General features: G+C 37.1%; 1 protein-coding gene across 1 annotated transcript in view; it reads right to left on the reverse strand.

Moving 5' to 3' along the window:
• LOC150087120 (twitchin-like) overlaps positions 1–24,255 on the reverse strand; it is a 3,511,780-nt gene that overhangs the window by 2,186,983 nt on the left and 1,300,542 nt on the right. Inside the window, 2 exon segments of the mRNA XM_090372971.1 lie at positions 1,231–1,512; positions 18,335–18,637. Coding sequence (XP_090229097.1) covers positions 1,231–1,512; positions 18,335–18,637 — 585 coding nt within the window.

Consider the following 24,255-nt stretch of genomic DNA (forward strand, 5'->3'; position numbering starts at 1 on the left):
GATAGATCCCATCCACCCCAGGTGCTTTTCTTAGGTTTAACTTCAACAATTTCTTCTCCACTTTGCTCTCAGTTATTACAAAATCATTAAGTATCCTGCTACAATTCGATAACCTTCTGCCATTTCCAAACCTTAATAACTCCTCGTGTGTGAATGTAGATGCAAAATACTCATTCAGTTTGTTTGCTATCTGGGCAGGATCATCAACAGTCGATCCATCGATATCAAGTGGACCAATCAGATTCATCCCCTTCCTTTTAGAGTTTATATAAGTAAAGAAATCCTTGCTGTTTTTCTTAGCATCTTTCGCCAAGGATTTCTCTTAATCTGCCTTCGCCTGCCTAACCTCCTTTGTCACCTGATTACAGACTAGCTTATATCTGCCACAGGATTCTGAGTCGCTTGATAATCTATATGCATCCCATGCGCCGACCGGGCTAGCCGGGTGGGTAAAGTGCCTGCCTGGCAACCCAAAGGTCGCGGATTCGAATCCCGCCTCGAGCTTGGATCAAAGTACTGCAAAAACCTTGGGAGGTGCATTATGGCCACAGAAGCCGATGCGCCAACAACTACCAAAAAAAAAAAAAAAAAAATCCCATGCATTTTCTTCTCTGTTACGAGTCTCATTAGTTCATTTGATAACCATTTAGGCCTAAACCTTGAACAATATTTCTTAATAGGTATGAAACTTTTAGTAGCTTCTACGATTAATTCCTTGAATGCTTCCCACTTAGAATTTACTGTTGGTAACATCGTCAGTTTATCCCACTGTACAGAATTTAAAAACTTTCTGGACCACTGTACTCACCTTTACGGAAGTAAAAACCCTTTCCTTTACCCCTGATGGTAATTATATCTTTAAGTAAATCCCACATCAGTACACTGTGATCACTGCCACCTAGTGGTTCCTTTATCTGCAAATTCTTAATACACGAATGATCACTGCTGATAACCAGATCAAGAGTATTACTCTCTCTGGTTGCTTCTCGAACATGCTGCTGCAGAAAACAATCATCCAATAAATCCGCAAAAGTCTGACTAGTGTGTGAGTGACCAACCCACAAGTTCCAGTCAATATCTGGGAAGTTAAAATCCCCCATTATAAGACATTCTGATTTACTGGCCCACTCTATTTCTCTATATAATTGTTCATTGTACTCATTCGAGTCATGGTAAATGTGTTAGTTTGAATAAACTACTTGTCTTTACTTACTTTGTGAATATACCTACCTAAAACTGTAATATTTATAACTGCTTCATCTTTTCCAGAGTTATTAACAGCACAAATTGTGTATGTACCACTCTGTTTACGGGACAAATTAGAAAATCGTACATGAGTCATGTAATCTTCATTTTCTATCTTTACAGTATCAGACTGCTCAAGAGTTTTCCCTGTGATAGACCAGGTAACAACAGGTGGAGGCTCGCCTATTACTTCCACATCCAGTTTTATAGAATTGCCAGCTCTGATGACTATTGGTTGTAAGTGATCCCTATTGATCTTAGGAGACACTGAAAGCATAAAAAGAAAATTTATGTAGTTATATCATAGAAAAGTTATGCAATTATCAGCATAAGTTAATTACAAAACCAATAATAAATAAATAATTAATACACACACTGCTATAAGTAATGCAAACCCTATGTTAGAAATAAAATACAAGAGCATCAAGTTGATACTCTTGCCTCTGTAGCCGAGTGGGCAGGAGCGGGAGTGCAGTAGCACACGCTCTTTGAGTAGACCGGGGTTCAAGCCCCTGACTGCTGAATACGGTCGATCTGCCAACCCGCACTGGACCAGCGTGGCAGATTATGGTCCATTTCCCTCAACATGAATTGTTGAGGAGGCTTCCATCCTGCAGTGGGTTGATAATGGCTGCACTTTACTTTTTTATATATACCAAAAGAAAATTATAAAGTTTAATACAAAAATTAAAGATAGACAGCTTAATACTTTCTTTTTGTTACTGAATGTACAACTATTAATGTAATTTGTAATTGATTTTTAAAATAAACTAAGAACCGTTTGTGGACATCCTCTGTTTTTGTAGGAGTATTACAAATTACAAGAATACAGTGTCTACAAACCGTTTTTACAAAACTAAATTATTATTATGTGAAGAGGGTACATGACACATATGAGAAACCATGTCCATAAGATAGCAGACATCTTCAAGTTTTAATTAGAGGTGGTGTTCTATGTCGATACCTGAAGTTACACTGCAGATGTCTCATCTATAATCCAATTTTTTTTTGCAAATTCAGCACAACGTATCCTTGTCAATGTAGCAAACTGCTTCACAGATGTGTTTTTTAAGTTTCATAAATAGTTCCTGGCACAGGTGAAACATATACCTAGTCTTTCACAAATCATCAGAGAGTAAAATCAAATCAGATCAGGCAATCGTGAAGCCACAAAATCGATCCCCTTCTTCTAATTCATTTCCCAGGAAACAATGTACTCAGCTTCACTTACAAACTTCTTCGTGGAAATTTAGCTCTGATTTTTTGGAAAAACAAGTTGCCACCATTGTTATCCTGTAGTTGGTGAAATAGGAAATTCTGTCACTTGTCCTCATAAACAATGCCTGTGACAGTAGCTTCTCCAAAGAAGAAAGATTCATGCACTTTACAACTCATTGTACAAAGGCAGTTACCTTCACACTGTCATGCTCTTATTCCAAAATTTTCTGTATCTCATATTTACACATTTTTCTTGTTTTCTTTCTCACTGGTGTAAAAAGAAATTGTCACTTTCTTCCATAAGCTATAACATTTCTGAACAAAATTCCATCCTCTCTGGTTTTTCCACTGATCAACAGCTTCTATATGAGCAGTAACTTGTATGGCTTCCTACTCAGACATAATACATTTCAGACAGTTGACCTTGACATGTTAAGCTCATGACTGGGATATCACAAGTAATTCCCTGGGCTTCACATAGAACTTCCTCAAGCCAGTTCCACTGCACCCTTGCTGACTTTTGTTTGGTCACCACTACCTTAGCTTGGATAATTGTTTGGTCACCACTACCTTAGCTTGGATAATTGTATAAACAAGAGTCCTCTATGAACTTTGCATACCACTGCAGAACTGTAAGTCTACTCATTGGCTTTATTTTAAACTGTATTTTAAATTTAAGCATAATAGCAGTGGAAGACTGTAACTCCCTGAACCAAGTATGTAATGAATCTTTTCATGATTTGTAAATTCTGTCATGATTACAGTTTTGCAATTATTCTGCTATATACTGCAGTATGCACATTTTCCAGTTGGTGAATAAAAGCTTGAAGATATCCTCTATAACCTGGAAGTAGTTTTAGGTTTGTATCTTATTCCCATAAAAATATAACAGTTTTGTAAAAGAGGTTTATCAACACCCTGTATTTTGCTCATATTATTGTTACCAACTAATTTAAAAAATAATAAAATAAATAAATAAATATATATAATAATTGCTATTAAATCTAGAGTTAATTCCAAACACTATTTTGATCATTTTTAATTACTATACTGATAATTATGACTTTACACGATCTCTGAGTGGACAGGGACTGTGAGTTCAAGTCTATTCAAGTTCTCTGAGTTCAAGCCTGTGACTGCTAAATACAATTAACATTTGTATTGATGATTTACTGTGAACTCCACTGACCTGGTGGTCGTGCCAGAGTATAAACAAGAACTGATGAAACACTAATGCCATTGTTTTAGCAATTGTATATTACCCATTCATTTCAATATTCTGTTCTAATGGAGCCAATCAATCTAAAATTAGCTAATATATTATAAACTTTTAGTTCTAATGCAGCCCAATTTCCAACACTATCCTGTAACAATCGCATCATTCCAAAGCTAATAAAATTAATTACCATAAAAAGGGGAGTACTGTCTGTTGTATAAAATGACACATGTTGCACATTTCTTTCTTGCTTTCTTTCATAAATTTAACTAGGTATGTCTATCAGTTATTTACTACTCTTTGCCAATAATTTATGTAGTTTATCATAAGATACTATGTATTACAGTTACATTATGGTCTTAATGTACATATTGTGATGGCAATAGCACTAGTCCATAATTCCATATAATAAAATTAATAATAATTGCCACACTATATATACCTATCTCATATACTATATGAGTTCTCAAGGTAAAGAAACGAAACAAATGACTGAAGGGAGTGTTGCCAACATGTGAAGATTTAGTTTACAAATTCCCAACATTTACTTCTAGCCTAATACATTCAATAATACAATTCACGACATCTACTTAAACAATTTGTGGAAAAAAGATACATGATAGGAAAAAATAAAAATAAAAATAATAACATTTCTGAAATCAGCATAAAAAACAGCTATTAGTTTACGACATCAAAAACCATGCAGAGTGGTGTAATCATTGTGCACTACACGTATATATTTTACTTATATAAAAAAATATTTTTATAAAATTGAAACCTTATGCTAGCACTTAACTTTTGGGCCCTATTAACCATACTGAACATTGATTATTAAAGAAACAGAGAAGAATCATTGTTTTTCAATTCAATCATTGTGGATAACCCCTGAAAGAGTCACCCAGATCATAGGTATGCATTCATAGGTACTTGGTACATTATCTTGTGTATAAATATTCTTTAACAATCTAACATAAACTTACCTATGCTTACTCCATAAATTTAACTAGGTATAGCTATCAGTTATTCACTATCATTGCCAATACTAATACATGTAGTGTAACATAAGGTACTAAACACACCATAACTCTACATGGATTGTCAAAAGCTCAAATTCTACATATAGCCAAGGAACAAACTAAATTTGTAAATATGCATCAATTTCATATTTGCAAATTAAGTCACTTATGCACTGTGTACCTAAACTTTAAATAAAAAATCACTGCTTAAAAATAAAAATGTGTGGCCATTTATTTCAAATGGTAGTAGATTTTAAAGTTCATTGGTTATGAAGATATGAATTTATTAGCATTAGTAGGGCATATGATGCAAGAAAGAAAGCTTATATAGCAACAGCCAAAAAAAAAAAAAAGAAAAATAAATAAACTTCCTGTTTCACCCATCCATTCACTCCAAATGTTTGTCTAGTTCTTCCTTAAACTTATTTAAATTACTGACCTCCACTACAACAGACAGAAGTTTGTTTCAACTTTCAACAACTCACTAGCTAAAGGCAAATTTCCGCACATATAGTCTACAATTGTCTTTCCTCAATTTGAATTTATGCACCCTGAGCAAGAGATGCTGATGGGATTCTTTCTCTTGCTCAGAGAAAGAATCCCATGAGCATTGAGCATGCTCAAACCATTTAAGGCTTTATACACCTCAATAAGATCATCTTGCAGGTGCCTAGTCTCCAGACAATGTAATTTGCAAAATTTAAGCCGTTCTTTGTAAGAGCAACCCTTTGTTCCATTCACCAGTCTCGTTGCTCTTCTCTGTACTCATTCCAGTAGCTCTATGTCTTTCCTAAGATGAAGCCTCCAGACCTGTATACAGTACTCAAGTTGTGGTCTGACCACTGCCTTATACAAGGGTACAATCACCCCTTATCCCTGCTAGCAAAATTCCTGTATATCATTGACAATACACCATGAACTACTCTTGCAGTTTTTTTTGCACTGCTCAGCAAACTTCATATGTGATTGCACAATTACCCCCAAGTCCTTTTCATTCTCCACTACCTTGAGTGTAGTACTACCCAGTTGATACATTACTCTGGGGTTACTGCTACCCATATGCAGTATTTTACATTTGTCAATGTTAAACTTCAGTTGCCACCTCTCAGCCCATCTGCTCAACTTTTCCAGATTCTGTTGCAGTAGTGTACTATCATTACTGTCATTAACAACCCTATCAACCTTTGTATCTTCTGCAAACTTTGACATTAAGCCTGATATACCTTCTTCGATATCATTGATAAATACTGAAAACAACAATGGGCCCAACACCGAACCCTGGGGGACTCCACTGATAACATCAATCCATGAAGAGCAGTGTCCATTGATAACCACTCTGTCTTTTCCCACTCAACCATTTTTTTATCCATTGTAGCAATGTGCACTTAATGCCATACTGCTCAAATTTGTACAGTAGTCTTCCACGTGCCACAGTATCAAAAGCTTTCTGAAAATCCAAGTATATGATATCAAAATTATTCTTTGCATCCAATTCCTTTGTGAGCAAATCATAGTATCCAATCAAATTGGTGAGACAAGACTTCTTCTTAACAAACCATGCTGTGTCTGAACTATTACTGCTGTCTTGTGTAGGTGATCCTGTGTCACCTCTTTAACCAGTGACTCCATTATTTTCCCCAGAACAGAAGTAATACTAACAGGTCTGTAATTACCCGTGTCACTCTTTGACCCCCTTTGTGAACTGGGGACACATTTGCACTTCTCTAGTCCCAGGGGACCTCCCCTGAGTCCAAGGAAGCTTTCATAATTATGGCTAAGGGTTTGATTACTTCCTTTGCTGCCTCATTTAATATAACTGGATAGATCCCATCCACCCCAGATGCCTTATTTATGTTTAACTTCAACAATTTCTCCTCCGCTTTGCTCTCAATTATTACAAAATCACTAACCTCCCTGTTAGAGTCTGATAAACATCTGGCCCTCTCCTCCTTGAATAACTCCTCATTTGTGAATGTAGATGCAAAATACTAATTTAGTTTGGCTGCTATCTGAGAATAATCATCTACAGTCAAACCATTGATATCAAGTGGACCAATCTGATTCATCCCCTTCCTTTTAGACTTTATATAAGTAAAGAAGTCTTTGCTGTTTTTCTTTGCATCCTTTGCCAAAGATTTCTCATAATTTGCCTTTACCTGCCTAACCTTCTTTTTGACTTGATTACAGACTAGCTTATGTCTGCCATAGGCTTCTATGTCGCCTGATAATTTATATGCATCCCATGCATTTTCCATCTCCGCCACGAGCTGCATTAATTTATCTTGAATCTATTTAGGCCTAAACCTTTAAGTATTTCTTGGTTGGTATGAAAAGCCTAGTACCTTCCAAGATTTAAGTTCCTGAAAGTTCCCATTTAGAAATGACCATTGATAACATCATCAGTTGATCCCACTGTATAGAATTTAAAATCTCTCTGAGACCACTATAGTCACCTTTATGAAAGCAAAAACCCTTCCTCTTACCCCTGATGGCAGTTACATCTTTAAGTAAATCTCACATAAGTACACTGTGATCACTGCTACCCAGTGGTTCCTTTATCTGCAAATTCTTAATGCATGAAGAATCACTGGTGATAATCAGATCAAGAGTATTACTCCCTCTGGTTTCTCTTGAACATGTTGCTGTAGAAAACAGTCATCCAATAACTCCACAAAAGTCTTGCTAGTGTGTGAGTGATCAAGCCACAAGTTCCAGTCAATATCTGGAAAGTTAAAATCCCCCATTATAAGACATTCTGATTTACTGGCCCACTCTATTTTTCTGCACAATTGCTCATTATACTCATCAGATTCATTAGGCCTATAACACACACCTACTCTCATTTTCCCTTTTCTAGTGCATATGTCACACCACACTGACTCAACATTGTATTGTCCACCAATGTCAATTGGATGCAATTGCTTGTTTCTTAACTAACAGCAATTGTTTCTTAATTAACAGCATAATGCTCCCTCCCTTCCTGCAATATCTATCCTTTTTGTATGCATTGTACTCCCCAAATTCCAATTCTGCACTGCTCATATCCGTGTGGCACCACATCTGTTATATCTCAACAATATCCGCAATATTTATGAAGTTATTGTTTGCACCATTCTGATTAAGAAGGGGTATTTATTTATTTATTCATATTTTTTAAACAGATAAGTATCCAAGAGTTTTCGCCCACATAAGAAGCAAGAAATTTTGGTGCATATTTCTAGATATTCATGTCAGTACATAGACAGTTGTACAAACACTTGTCAGTACAACTGTTTAATATTTTCTATTATATAAAGCAGTAAATTGATATCACACATGATTTTATAAATTTAAAGTAATACATATATTAATGTATTAATTGGGAATAGTGTCATATGGCATGCATAGCCAAGTGGTCAAGCATATTGGTTCAAATCATATGTGCATTCAGTGACTGTGGTTCAAGCTGCATGACCACGAAATAAGGTAGGATGTTCTTGTATTCTCTCTACCTTATGAACTGCTCTGACCTTACATGGTCATCCTGGAATATAAACAAAAAATTTATTTATTTATATTATAATTGTCTTTACATGTTACATATCATCACTGTGGTAATACTGTAATGATAAGGCACTGTGTAACACGAATACTATTTAGTAGCATTAGTGTTGGAAAAATGAAGCACGCTCATACAGCATCAGTATCAACTTCATTTGCCTTTCCCTTACAATTATTTTCCTTCTCATCTACTACTACTAATCTTCACAATATCAGATGGAAGCCTATTCCAACAATCAATCACTCTCTTACCAAAAGAAAATTTGGCAAGACATCTGGACATCTATCCTTTTCCAATTTAAGTATGCTTGGACCACTGGTTGTCTTGTTGTTGTTGGTTGTCTTAACGAAACAAGGGCTTAACGACACAAGGGCTACTGAGGCAAAAATGGTGTCTGTTCATTGTTTATTTACAGGCAATGTATAGTTATAGGTATTAAATTATATGCTCCAGTACAAGCCAATATGTTTTGGATAGAATAAAAGTTCTTCAATATTGGCTTAATTTCCTAAGAAATGAGATAAATCAGATGATATATTCAACATGGAGAGTGATTGAAAAGAGTGTAACCGGATGGTTGAATATAAGGGACAATCAACAAGAAAATGATGGACCATAAGTTGCATGTGACGGGAAGAGTACTGAGGTGGGTTTTCTCCCAATAATAGGAAGAGATGAGTATGATGAGTGTGTCCTATTCTGAGCCTTGCCAATACCACTTCCTCTCATCTGTCTCATCTTAAGCCAGAGAGCCACAGCTTTGGATTTTCTTTTATTTGGTACAGTTTATTGTTGGTGTTACTTTTCCAGATATGTGACCAATTGTCAAAGCATGCTTTGTGAACGATCGGTTTATAGTCAGTGTAAGGAACCTGAGGATGTTGTGAGAGAGAGAATTGAGGATGTTTAGCGGCAAGATCAGAACTTTCATTTACAAGAATGCCAGAATGGAAAGGGATCCAGCAAAAACTGAATGACTGATTGGACATGCTGCAGGAGATTAGCTGGAAATGAATGTCTTTCAAGATAGGATGAGAAGTCCTTCCTTATGGCAGAGACAGCACTGAGGGAGTTGGTATAAATTATGGCAGGTGAGATGGAAAGCTCAATAACTTTACTAAGTGCTAATTTGATGGCATATATAATTCAGCTGTGAAGACACTGCACGCTAATGGAAATGAGGCTTTAAAGTAAATGAATGAAACATTGAAGCAGCAGCACCTACCATACTGGCAGTGTTTGATCCGTCAGTATAGCTTTTATAATCATGGGAGTTCAGAGTAGTGAGCTGAGTGCAACTGCCTGATATTTCAGGGAGGTATGACATTCTTTGCTTACCGAAGAAAGTGTACATTGTAAGAGGCAGAAATATACGTCCAAGGTGGAACAGGCACAGTTGTGTCCTGAAAAATATCACTAAAATTGGATTCCAACTCTGAACAAGCTCTTTAGTCCTGAGTGAAGCAGGTCTATTTTCATTTGGCCTGCTCTCATAGAAAAAATCCCACCGAGTATTAAAAAGATACTTCCAACTGGGGTGCAATGGAAGATTCTGGATCTTAGCACGGTATTGTATAGTAATGTTTTCCTATGAAGATGTAATGGAGGATCATGTGCTTCAATATAAAGACTGGATTGGAGAAGTCCTGAATGTGCCTAAAGCAGTCCTCAGAGCATTGTGCTGGATCACATTTAGACGTTGTATAGTAATGCTTCTAGCAGAGCCATATACTGGACAACCATAATCTAAGCATGAATGGATTAAAGTTCTGTAAAGATGCATTAAAGTATACCGATCATCTTCCCAAGACATGAACTAGACTAATCAAAGTATGTTCAAATGCTTTTGACATGTAGTTCTTAAGTGAGTAATGTGAGCTTGGAAGTTCAGCTTGCTGTCTAATATCAGCCCAAGAAATCTAACAGTAGTGACAAGTGGGATTGGAGTATAATTTATTTGCAAGTCAGGAGCAGGATGGAGAACCAGTCACCTGCAAAAGTGAGTGGCAGTACATTTCTTTTCTGGTAGTTGATAACTGTTCGACGATTCCTTTTTGTTTATGGCAAGTTGGAGTTGCCGTTCAATGGTATTGATACTTTGAGACTGACAGGAAATGGTAAGGTTGTCTGCATACATATACGTTTTAACAATTTTTGGATATCTTCTGTCATGTTGCCAACTTGGATCGCAAATAGTGTTTGACTAAGTATCAATCCCTGTGGGACTTCTTTTTCCTGAATGTGAGAAGCAGAGAGTATTCATGCCTGAAAAGAATGCAATTGCAGGAAATTTTGAATTATTTCAGGCAAATCACCCCTAAGTCCTAGATGGTAAATATCCATAAGAATACCATGACGTCAGGTAGGGTCAAATGTCTTTTCAAGGTCGAAGTTGACCATAACTAGAAGTACTGGCAGAAGTTTATTGTGTCTATGGCTGTAAAATAATGTGGCTGTGTGCATCACTTCATGCATATTACAAAATTATGTACCTTATACATCCTCCACCAGGCACTTTTATGAGAGAGTAAGCACTTACTCTGGGTTTCTAAATAAATAAAGTTTATTGGATTGTTTATAACTCTTCTCTTCAGAAACTGTTGTTTCCTTTTAGCTGCACATGGCTCAGTAGCACTGTGCAATGCTATTTTCAGTTTAGTTTTGATTTCCATTTGTTTTATATATTTGTGACCAAGTCATTAATTTTAGTGAACTACGTAGGAAGGTTTAACATTTTTTTTTTTTTTTTTTTTTAAGTGGCCTCAAAGCGATCAAGCGAGTCAGTTAGTGCTAATAACCCGAAGAAGGTGAAAGGCTATCAGAAAAACTAAACTGGACATTCTGGAAAGACTGGGTTCAGGACAGCACTAGATTTACATTACATTTAGTAGTTTTGAGCAATCTGAAAAGTAAAGTATCACAAGCTGTTATTGTAAATAATGTAAGTACAATATGTATTTAAGGTTCCGTAATTTTAAGGTAGTAGTAGTAGTGGTAGTGGCATGTGATGCAAGAAAGCAAGTGTAGGAGCTTATGCTGCATCAGACAAAAAAAAAAAAAAAAAAAAAAAAAAATCACACAATTCCCTCCAAATGCCTGTCCAGTTCCTCCTTAAATTTATTAAACCTATCAACTTCCACAACGACAGATGGAAGTTTGTTCCAGCAATTAACCACCCGCTGGCTAAAGGCAAATTTCCGCACATCTATTCTACATCTGTCTTTTCTTAATTTGAATTTATGCCCCCTTAGGTTCGTAATCTGAACAAGTGGAAGGATCCCATCAGAATTCAGCGTGCTCAACCCATTCAAGGCCTTATACACCTCAGTCAGATCACCGCATAGGTGCCTAGTCACCAGCCACTGCAATTTGCAGAACTTAAGTCTCTCTTGGTAAGAGCATCCCTTCATTTACCTCACCAATCTTGTTGCCCTTCTCTGACATGCTCAAGTAAATCTACATCCTTCCTAAAATGAGGCCTCCAGACCTGTACGCAGTACTCAAGGCGTGGCCTGCCCATTGCCTTATACAGAGGGACAATCACCTCCTTTTCCCTGCTAGCAAAATTCCTGTATATCACCGACAAAACTCCATAACCTGCTCTGACAGCCTCTCTGCACTGCTCAGAAAACTACATATCTGACTGCACAATTCTTCCTAGGTTTTTTTCATTTTCTACCACCCTAAATGTAGTACCACACGGTCGGTACGTTCCTCTGGGGTTACTTCTACCAATATGCAGTACTTTGCATTTGTCAAGGTTAAACTTCAGTTGCCACTTCTTAGCCCATCTGCCCAAATTATCTAGATCCTGTTGCAGTAGCACACTGCCATTACTGTCATTAACAACCCTGCCAACCTTTGTATCATCTGCAAACTTCGACATTAAGCCTGATATACCTTCATCAATATCATTGATAAATATACAAAACAACAGTGGACCCAACACAGAACCCTGTGGGACTCCACTAATAACATTAGTCCACAAAGAGTATCATCCATTGATTACCACCCTCTGTCTTCTCCCACGTAACCATCCTTTTATCCATTGTAGCAACTTACCCTTAATACCATTCTGCTCCAATTTGTAAAATAGTCTTCCATGTGCAACAGTGTCAAGAGCTTTCCTGAAATCCAAATATATTGATAGCAAAATTATTTTTTGCATCCAGTTCCTTTGTAACCACATCATAATAAACAGGTAAATTTACTTGCTTTTTCTTGAACTTACACTGTATTTATGTGATAAAACAAATACAGTGTAAAGGTTTAAATGTTCTGCTGTATAAAGAAATAGTGTCTTAAAATCAGTGAGAAGACATTTTGGTCACATGAAACAGTTACAATTATGTACATTATTGCCTATGGATCAATCTCCTCCAATTTAATGTGGATTCACTTAGAGATCTGTTTTTATGGCAACAATTAAAAGTGCTTAGCAGAGGATACCTGTGCACATAATTCTTTAATAAAATGATCATCACACCACTCTGCATGGTTTTCTATATTTGTAAACTAATAGCTGTTTTTTAAGCTAATTTCAGAAATGTTATTCATTTATTTTCTGTCATATACTGTTTTTTTTTTTTTTTTTCACCAATCACTTAAGTTGATATCATGAGTTGTATGATATGTTGTATAATGAGTTGAATAATGAGTTGTAGAGTAAATGCAAAATGGGAATTCATTAACTAAATCTTCACATGTTAGCAACACACAAATGGCTGTCTTCAGTCATTTGTTTCTTGACCTTGAGATCTCTATACAACAGTGTTTTATCAATATGAGCTCACTTTATTTTTGAGATCATCGTGTGCTGAAAAGTAAGTAAAATGTCTTCATACAGGTGTTTGAAGAATCCAAACTTATTTTGTCATATTTGTGGAAGTTATTAGCATTAGCATTAGTAGAGGCATATGATGCAAGAAAGCAAGCTTATGCAGCATCAGCCTAAAAAAAAAAAAAAAAAAACACTCCCATTTCACCCCCCGTTTGTTCCAAGTACCTGTCCAGCTCAGCCTTAAATTTATTTAGGCTATCAACTTCCACAACAAAGGATGGAAGTCTGTTCCACCAACCAACCACCCGCTGGCTAAAGGGAAACTTCCGCACATCTATCCTACATCTGTCATTGAGCATGCTCAAACCATTCAAGACTTTATACACCTCAATCAGATCACCTCACAAGTGCCTAGTCTCCATACAATGTAATTTGCAAAATTTAAGCCTTTCTTCGTAAGAGCAACCCTTTGTTCCATTCACTAATCTTGTTGCCCTTCTACCCTCATCTGGGACCAATAACTCAGCTACATTGTGAAAAAGACCCATAAAAATACCTCCCATTATCGACATGATTCAAACTCAGGTCACATGAGGGTGGCAAGTGTTCTGCTGTGAAAATTAAGACCATTGTATTATCCATGGAGTTGAAATCCTATTGTCTGAAAAAACATATTAAGTGGCAAGATAGTCATTGTCACAGACATTCTCTCAGATATGCCAGACAAGCTGTACTTGCTACCTGTGAGTCTAAAACGCTGATGGAACTGATATTCAGGTAACACTCAAGTCAAGTGGACCCAATTTCGGCGAAGTCCGGACGGTCTGTGACAGCCAAATCCTCTGCTTGCACCTTGATGATTGATGACTTTTGAGGTTATGATGAACATCGTGGTGAGATCCAATATTCCTTACATTTCGAGGGTACAGCTCTAAAATGGTGTTCGCAGGCCGGCTGCTAGTTAGTACACCGGACCGAACCTATTGGTAACTCTCTAGGCTTCTGGATCAGCTAGTGTATAATCTTGCTACCTCTACTCTGTCAGATAGTGACTGGAGGGAGTCCGAGTAGTGTGTATGCGGGGAGCATTGTCGAGGCCACGTTATATCAAGGATCTGGGTATATTCTTACCATGTGTACGCCATATCCAAAAATTTCATTACTTCATACGGCATGTCCCACCCACTTTTTCTTACTATTGAACACCATAAACACTATTTCTTACACCATGAATTGTCAAACTAATAGAGCAAGCTTATCTGCGAAAAGATCTAAACCTCCCAAGCACTTCCTAATTCATTTCACAAATATACATGGTCTCAATTCTAATCTCAATGATGTCCATTTCCACTTGCAGTCTGCCAAACCCCATGTACTTTTTCTGACAGAATCTCAGTTATCGGTTGATTCAACTACTGCTCATCTCAGTTGCCCAAATTATTCGCTGTATGATTCTTTTCGGCTTAAACGTGGTACTTCTGCATATGTCCGTTCTGATATTCCCTGTCAGAGACTTGGCAATTTGGAATCTCCTCTCTTTGATCTTCTCTGGCTAAAATATCTCTACCTCATTATGTCAAATTCATCTGTTGTCTCTACCATTCTCCCAACTCCACTAATCACTTGGAGCTCTTTGACTTCCTCTCTTTGCAACTTGACTTTCCCCAGTGCAACCTTCCTAAGAGTGAGGTAATTTTCCTTGGTGATTTTAATGTTTACAACTCCAGCTGGAGTTGTAAACATTAAAATTGTCCATTTTCTAGTCACACCGACCCAGCTGGTCGAGATGCCGAGGCTTTTGCAATTACTAATGACCTTGCACAGATTGTTCATTTACCTACAAGAATACCGGACAATCCTAATCATACAGCCAATATGCTTGATCTTTTTCTCACAAACAACCCTTCTAAGTACACGGTCAAAGTGAGAGGTCCTTTAGGCACTTCAGGTCACAACTTGGTGATTGTCTCTTCTCCAATGGAACCTTTATCTCATGGCTATTCCCAACCTCGTGTTGTTTGGCATTACACGAATGCAAAATGCGATGACCTGCGAGACTGCTTTTCTTCTTTTCCTTGGTCGGATTACTGTTTCAAAAGTTCTGATGTCAACGTTTGCTCAGATCGTGGCAGTGAAATTATTCTTGCAGGAATGGAACCCTTTATCCCACACTCCACTTTAAAATCTCGTCCTTTATCTAAACCTTGGTTTTCCAATAAATGTGCTCAGGCTGTTCAAGAGAAGAATGTTGCATATCGTAATTGGCTTGTTTCTAATTCTTCAGTTTCATTTTCTACCTACACCAAAGCTCGCAACAATTGTAAAGCAGTTATTAACCAGTCCAAACTAGAGTTTGAACAGGCTAAGAGTAGAAAACTTGCTTCTTGCCCTAATGGTAGCCGAGCATTCTGGTCTCTTGCCAAAGCTATTGGCCGCAACTTTTGCCCATCTCTGCTCCCACCTCTGTCCAAACCAGATGGTTCTGTTGTCACTTCAGCCAAGGATAAAGCCGACCTGCTAGCATCCCATTTTTCTTTCAACTCATGCATTAACGATCTTGGTAAAACACCTCCCACTATTCCCAACACTCTCCATTCAATGCCTCTTGTGGTCTTCCGTCAAGAGGATGTCAGAAGGATTTTGACGAATCTTGATGCTAAGAAAGCTCCAGGTCCCGATGGTATTTCTCCACTTGTTCTCAAAACCTGTGCTCCTGATTTTACTCCTATTCTTTGCTGCCTTTTTTTTCACTTTCTTATTCCAAAGGTGTTTTTCCTTCTGCTTGGAAATTTGCTCATATCCAGCCAGTTCCTAAAAAGGGTGACAAATTAATCGCATCCAATTATCATCCCATTGCAATTGCTCTTTCTAAAGTAATGGAGAAATCAATTAACCGCCAACTGTTGAACTACCTAGAAACCTTCCGTCTGATCAACGATGGCCAGTATGGATTTCGTCAGCGTCGATCCACTGGTGATATTCTGGCTTATGTTAACCATTTATGGACTAATTGAATGGAAAGGTTCGGTGAAACACAAGTAGTTGCTCTTGACATCTCAAAGGCTTTCGATCGTGTTTGGCATAAAGGTCTTCTAAACAAGCTTCCATCTTATGGTTTGCCAACTGTTTTTAGTAATTGGTTATCCAGTTTTCTCTCTGATCACTCACTGAGGGTGATGGTAGATGGCTCTCTGTCTTCTAACTTCTCCAGTAATGACGGTGTCCCCCAAGGTTCAGTTCTTTCCCCCACTCTTTTCCTCTTGTATATTAATGACCTTCTTCCAATGACTGGAAATCCCATCCATAGTTTTGCCGATGATAGCACATTGAATTCCACTTTCCATTTTGATAAACCTTGTCCTGCTCAATCAGCTTCAACTTCTCGAAAATCTGCTACCAATTCCTTGGTAGCAGATTAAATTAAATGCCGATCTTCAGGTAATTCTCAAGTGGGGCAAAGACAACTTAGTTGATTTCAACCCTTCTAAAACTCAGTCTTGTCTTATATCTCGCAAAAAGGATTCTTCTGCTCCTATGCTTATCTTTAGTGACACTCCGATTTCTATGCAAAATGATATATCTCTTTTGGGGATTACCCTGACTTCCAATCTCTCTTGGCACAAGCACATTGCAAATATTGCTTCCTCTGCATCTAAAAACTTGGTTTTCTCAATCGCTCTCGGCGTTACTTTTCTTCCAAACAGCTGTTCGCTCTGCACAAATCACAAATCTACCATATCATGAAATATTGTTCCCACATCTGGGGTGGTGCCCCCAAAACCTCTCTCAGGCTTCTTGATTCCATTCAGAAGAGGGCAGTTAGGTTAATTAATGACTCATCTCTAACAGAGTCTCTGCACTCACTGTCTCATAGACGTACTGTTTCTGTTGCATGCCTCTTCTACAGATACTTCCATGGGCACTGTTCTTCTGAATTAGCTTCTATAATTCCTGCTCTCTCTTTCAAAACAGTCCAAACATGTGCCGCCACAAACTAACATCCATTTACTGTCCAACTTCAAACTCACAGAACCAACTTTTCATCTTCCTCGTTTATTCATTCAACTGCCGTTTTCTGGAACAACCTTCCTTCATACGTATTTCCTGAAAATTACAATCTACAGAAGTTCAAGTCCAATGTCAACAGATATCTTCTTTCATCTTCTCAACCTCCAACCCAAGCACGGTACTAAGTACTATAGGTTCTAACACCTCTCGTGTTTGGGGTTTACATAAAAAAAAAAAAAAAAAAAAAAATGCAATTAAGTTCAGTTGTTGTGCTTTATATTTATTGAAATGTACCCCTGTAAACTTTTCAACCAGTTGGTATAACTCTGTGAAATCCAAAAAAAAATTTTAAAATCTGGAATTTCTCAATTGCCAATGCAGCCAGATTTTAAATTTACTGTACATGAAACATATATGTTTATTTTATTAAACATAATGCCTAAACCAATTGACTTTTACAGCACACATAATATAAAAATTACTAAATCAAATGGAAATACATTGAACATAACATATGCTTCCTAGTATGACAAAAGAAATTGTTTATAACTTATAGACACTGAAAAATTTCCACATCAATCCAGCTTCCACAAAAGAAAATCACTGATGCCGAAAAATTCAAAAGGAAGAGGCATATGACTCTAGAGATGGACAGAGCCAGAACCAGCTGGAGATACATTTGAAACCCACATAAATAAGCACAAATACAAATCATTCATGTCTTCAGGATTAGGAAGATCGATATTTGCAAAACACTAAACAAATGCATATGTACAAAAGATAACACACCAACATTATGGAAATAATAAAACAAACTTTCAAGTAAAATCACAATAGACATGTTTTCATAAAAGTTAGAAAAATGTATGCATTTGACATAATCCTTTTCTTTAATTTTCACCAAATAATGAAACAGCTCTAATGAAATCAAATCTTTTGAAATAGGCTAAACAACATAACAATATCTAATACATTAAACAAATAATAGAAGAGCATTTCAGTGACATTTTTGTTTAAAAGTAATACATTCTAAAGGGATCTGAAGATACTGAAATTCATTCCATCTTGAATGTTTGGAAGACCAAAAATTTTACTTATGCCAGGTGAGTCTTCTGACTGCCAGAAGAATAACATACATCCTTAATTTATTAATGAAACAGCTCCATCCCATAAAATGTTAAAAATTTCAGGTATAACATGATTTCATTTCATGCACACAACTTGCTAAATATTTTTACTTGCTTAGAGTTACAGTATTTAAATAAACATATGCTATTTATAAACAGTCCATAAGAATTTTTTCAGCTTACAATTTCGAGCCTTCACAGTATGTAGTCTTGTTGGCTCACTTGGTTCACCAGGTCCAGCTTTATTCACAGCTCGTATACGAAACTGATATTGTTGTCCTTTTGGCAGCCCTGTGACTGTTCCTTCAGGACTAGCACCATGGATTTCGACACATTCCTCCCATGATGCAGCAAACTTTTCTTTCTTCTCAATAATATAACCAGTAATAGGGGCTCCACCGTCTCTTTTGGGAGGTAGCCACTTAAGGTCTACCTTTGTTTCATCCCAATCCACGATGTCTGGTAAGCCTGGTTGGCCAGGTTCATCTAATAAAATAAAAATAACCATATTTTAGATTAATTAGGAAATTGAAATTAAACAACAAGCCTAATGAAATATATATATATACAAATATATTAATGCTCATTATGACACCTTAGTTTTAAGTCATCCACATCATTTTTGTTACAAACTGGTGAAAATTACAAAATACACCATAGTATTATTAAAAATTAATCTCTCCTTTAAAGGAGACAACAAAAAAATAAGCATGATATTTATGGAATCTATGCCTTATGCAACAACTCAGAACTGCCACATTATATCAAACTGATTTTTGTGCCTATAATGTGTAATCATCAAAATAAGTACACAGGCACGGCTAATGGATATATATATCCATTAGCCGTGCCTGTATATACATATATATTTGAATATATATTTATATATATATATAGCTTGGATAAAATGAGCGAAAATGGCATAAATGGAAATATAAGCTAATTAGCTACAAAAGTTATGACATATGCACCTTAGTGCACCAAGCAGCAGCAAAGGATACAAAAGTGTACATATAAGGTTTAAGCAATAAAACTAAAGAAACAGAGCTTCTTTAATCTTCCATCTGTCAGATAGAAGAGTAAAGAAGACAAGGTGCTAAAATAGTAGAAAAAAGGACAGAAAGAAAAAGAAGTATTAAAGGTGGATGATAGGAAAAAGAATGTGAAAAAACCTAAATGATAAATCAAATTATAAGAAATTAAAGGCTGAATTAGCAAGCCAATTAGAAGAAAAGAAGTTATAAAGGGAAAAAAAAAAAAAACGGGCTAAAAAGGAAACATTGATTAATTAATCAATCATCATCATTATCAGCCATTTTCAATCCACTGCAGAATGAAGGCCTCTCCAGCAACTTTCCAGTTCCTTCTGTTTTGAGCACTGGCCATCCATTTACTACCAAAAATCTCATGAATTTCATCTATCCATCTCCACCTCTGTCTTCCAGGTTTTCTTCTAGCTCCTCTTGGGTACCATTCTGTTATTTTCTTAGCCTATCTGTCATCAAGTCTTCGAGCTATGTGTCCTGCCCAAGACCATTTTAGTTCTTTAGTTTTGATAAGAATGTCCTTTACTTCAGTTTGCTGCCTAATCCATGTGTTTCTCTTCTTATCTAACAGTCTGATTCCCAATATAATTCATTCCATTCTTCGCTGTGTAGTTCTCAGCTTCTCTTCCATTCTTTTGGTGAGTGCCCAAGTTTCACTTCCATAAGTCATGGTGGTGAGTATACATTGGTTCATTATTTTACTTTTCAGACAAACTGGGATATTGCTCTTCAGTATGCCTCCGTAGCCGAGTGGTCAGGAGAAGGAGTGCAGTGGCAGCACACGCTCTTTGAGTAGACCGGGGTTCAAACCCCTGAATGCTAAATACGGTCGATCTGCCAACCCGCACTGGACCAGCGTGGCAGATTATGGTCCATTTCCCTCAGCATGAATTGTTGAGGAGGCTTCCATCCTGCAGTGGGTTGATAATGGCTGCAATTTACTATGTGACTATATTTCCTGAATGCTGTCCATCCAAAATTTATTCTTCTCTTTACTTCCATCCATTTATCATTATTACAGCTAATAACTTGTCCCAGATAAGTATATGGCTCCACCTTTTCAATTACTGCTCCTTCAATCATTATTTCCCTTTCTGTGGCATACTTGTTCATCATTACTTTTGTTTTAGCCATATTCATCTTTAGTCCAAAATCCTTACTAACTGTGCATAACTGATTAAGATTTTCCTCTAATTCTTTGGGATCGTCGCTTATGACCACAATGTCATCTGCAAATCTTAAATGGTTTAGGTACTCTCCGTTCACATCGACTCCTTTCTGCGACCAGTCTAATCTTCTGAAAGCTTCCTCAAGGGCAGCAGTAAACAGCTTCGGAGATATTCTGTCTCCTTGTCAAACTCCTTTCTCGATTTTAAATTTCCTACTGTCTTTGTCTAGTCTAATAAAGGAGGTAGCACTCTCATATATTTTCTTCAAAATTATAATATATGGGGTATCAATGCCTTGTCTTTCCAGTGCCCGAAACATTGCCTTATGCTGTATGGAGTCAAATGCCTTTTCATAATCCACAAATGCCAGGCATAATGGTGTTTTATATTCATTTGCTTTCTCCATTAGCTGTGATATTACGTGAAGGTGATCCATAGTTGAGAATCCTGTCCTAAAGCCAGCTTGCTCTTTTGGTTGATTCTCATCAAGTATTCTTTCTAATCTGTTAGTAATGACCCTTGTGAACAACTTGTAGATGTGGGATAACAAGCTAATTGGTCTATAATTTCCAATTTCTGATTTATCTCCTTTCTTATGCAGCAAAACTATGATTGCATTATTCCACTGCTTAGGCATCACACCTTTTCTAATGCACTTTGTGAAGAGCCTTGCCAGTTTTTGTGTTATGTCTCTTCCTCCCAATTTTAACAACTCTACAGTAATTTCATCTTCCCCCGGGGCTTTCTGATTCTTCATTTTCTTCAATGCTTGTTCTACTTCATCAGGAAGAATATCGGGTAAGTCGTATGTATTGCTACTTTGCAATCCATCTTCCCCACTGCTGGCATCATTCCTTCGCTCCTTGTATAATTCTCTATAGTAGTCTTCTGCTATTTGAATTATGCCTTCTCTGCTCTTTATAAGTACACCATTGCTATTCTTCAGTTTCAGTATCATTTGTCTTTTTGTATTACTGCTCATGGCTGCTGATTTAAATCCTCTGTTTTCCCTTAATATTTGTTCTACTTTTCTTGTGTTAAATCTTCTTATGTCTTCTCTGAGTCTCTTTCTAATGGCTTTGCATAACTCAGTATACTCAATTTTCTCCCTATCAGTGTTTTTCTTGCTCTTCATTTGTCGTCTTCGGTTCATCAAGGCAAGTGTTTCTTGACTAATTTTTTCTTCTTTGGATTTCTTTTTCCCTATAGGTTTCTTGGGCTTTATCACTTTCAGAAAGTTGTAGTATTCCTCGTCGATATCTTCGTCCTGAGCAGTCTGCAGAAGCTCAAACTTGTTCTTAAGTTCCAGTACATACTGCTTTTTCTCCTCCTCTGTTATCTCAAAGATCTTTGTATTATTTACTCGAGTCAGTTTTTTCCTTTCCTTTCCTACATCTATATCAAGTGTACATCTTACCATTCTGTGATCACTTCCAAAATTTACCTTATTCAGGACGGTAACATCATTCACAATATATCTTTTGTGCTATATTGCTAACCTCTAGAGATAGGGAGGTCATAATCCCACTGTATAAGGCAATTGTAAGACCACATTTGGAATACTGTGTTCAAGTATGGAGACCTCATCTGAAAAAAGACATTGAGCTTCTTGAAAGGGTCCAAGACAAGCAACTCAAATGGTGAGATCAGCAGATGAATGGATGAATGAATGACTGATTATGTGGGCTACAGATCATGTTGGCAAACAAGCTTCTCAGAGGTGACCTGATAGAGGTTTATAAGGCTCAGAGAAAGATTAGTAAAATGAATGAAGTTGGAATTCTCACTGTTCTAAAGAATTACAGAACTAGGGGTCATAAATTCAAATTACAGATATTGAGTTTAGATTATATTGTAGGAAGTTTTCTGTTAGCCAGCGAGTCTTTGATAGTTGGAACAAGTTGCCCTCACAAGTAGTTGAGGTTGGCAGTTTTAATAAATTCAAATGTCAAATGCTTGATCTTTGTGAGGAGAGAAGTATATAATTTGTGTTTTCTTATCTACCTGATTGTTTTCTTTTGCCAGTGCAGCAAAAGCCTGTGGTTTCCTTACACTATATGGGAAATACTATTACTATTTTGCTTTGTATTAGTAATAATTATATTAAATTTGGAAATAGCAAAGGAATAGCAATGGGTGACACAAGTTCATGTTGGTTGGTTGGTTGATATGATGTTTAATGGCACAAGGGCTGCTAAGGCCATATTGTGCCTGATTCTCTTCGGTAGTGCAATTACCAGTTAAAATCTGTAGAATAATCCCATCCGTTTTAAGAAATAAAAGAACTCAGATAGATTTGCATTGTCTCCAATCAGATGTGGTAATGTCAAAGGTTCTTGCAGATGTGAAAGCGATTTGAAAATTTTGTTTCGATAATTATTATAATGATTGCAATTTATTAGAATATGTCTAACCCATATTTATCTCCGTAAGTGTAGTCTGACAAAATGTACAAATAGGCGGATCTTCCCCCTTGAGGAGATAAATATGGGTTAGACACGTATGCCCAATACGTGTCCTAGCCAGGATCACCTCCTCTTGCTTATTTGATCGCATGCTTGAGGGCCACAACTTAGGTTCCTGTTTAAATTAAAGCAGTTTATTGCCGTACTGAGCCTGCCAGATTTGCAACCATTGCTCTTCACACACGTTTTTTATGACTGATTTGTAGTCTGTGTATGGCACTTGGTAGTTAGGAGATCTTACATTGATTGGATGTTTAGGGGATTGATCTGCGTATTCATTTCCTTTGATGCCTACATGGCCTGGTATCCAACAGAAACTGACTGATTGGTTTTCAGCTTGTAACGCAATGATCTGTGATCTAATTTGCTTCAAGACGGGGTGGATTGGTTTGTATGGGTTTTTCAATGATTTTATTGCACTCAGAGAATCAGAGTATATCATAATTCGTTTCCTGGACAGATTAATCACGTGATCCAGAGCTATTTTAATTGCCCACAGTTCAGCAGAATAAACGCTGCATTCCTTTGGAAGGGACACAGAAGTAGAAAAGATAGAAGAAACTGCTGCTGCGCCCACTGTCGTACTTGTTTTCGAGCTATCGGTATATATTTGAAGACACCGAGAATTTTCTGCGACATGTGCAGCATGGAGTTTCCTGATGGTAAGGTCTGCTGCTTGCTTTTTCCCCCATTGTTGGAATGAGAAGTCACAGAACGGTGTATAATCAGACCACGGAGGGTCGTGATTGCTCATTTCCTGAAAGACATTACCCATGTCTAGATTCCAACATTGTGTTAACTGTAGCAGCCTTATCCCAATAGGCTTGTTTTCGTTAGGTTTGTTTTGATAAAATGTGGTCCATTGGGGCGCAAATAAGTATGGTGAGATAGGATGAAAAGGAAGACTCCGTATTTTTGCTGCATAGTTGAGGATCAACATTTTCCTCCAAAGATGGAGTGGAGGTTCGTGTGCATCTATATATAGACTCTGTACAGGGGATGTTCTGAATGCTCCTAAAGCAGTTCTTAGGGCACTGTGATGGATAGTGTCTAGCGGAGTTAGTGCACTTTTCCTGGCAGAGTCATAGATTGGAGCTCCATAATCCAAACGAGATCGAATTAATACCCGATATAGCCGAAGCAGAGTGTATCGGTCAGCACCCCATGTCAATGAAGAGAGTACTCGGAGGATACTTAATTTTTTCAAGCAAATGGTTCTCAGATATGTGATGTGATGTGTTGTAAGAAGTTTACTTTATTGTCCAGGATTAGGCCAAGAAATCTGATACTTTTGGAAAGAGGTAAGGTGAAATTTTTAAGATGTAGTTCAGGTTCAGGGTGGATCTTACGTTTTTTACAGAAATGAATACAGTTAGATTTTTGTGCTGATAAGCAGTAGCCATTGCGAGACATCCACAGCTCAA

This window comes from Mastigoproctus giganteus, chromosome 4, assembly GCF_048544385.1.
Source record: "Mastigoproctus giganteus isolate SK-2022 chromosome 4, ASM4854438v1, whole genome shotgun sequence".
In the NCBI taxonomy this organism is placed as follows: Eukaryota; Metazoa; Arthropoda; class Arachnida; order Uropygi; family Thelyphonidae; genus Mastigoproctus; species Mastigoproctus giganteus.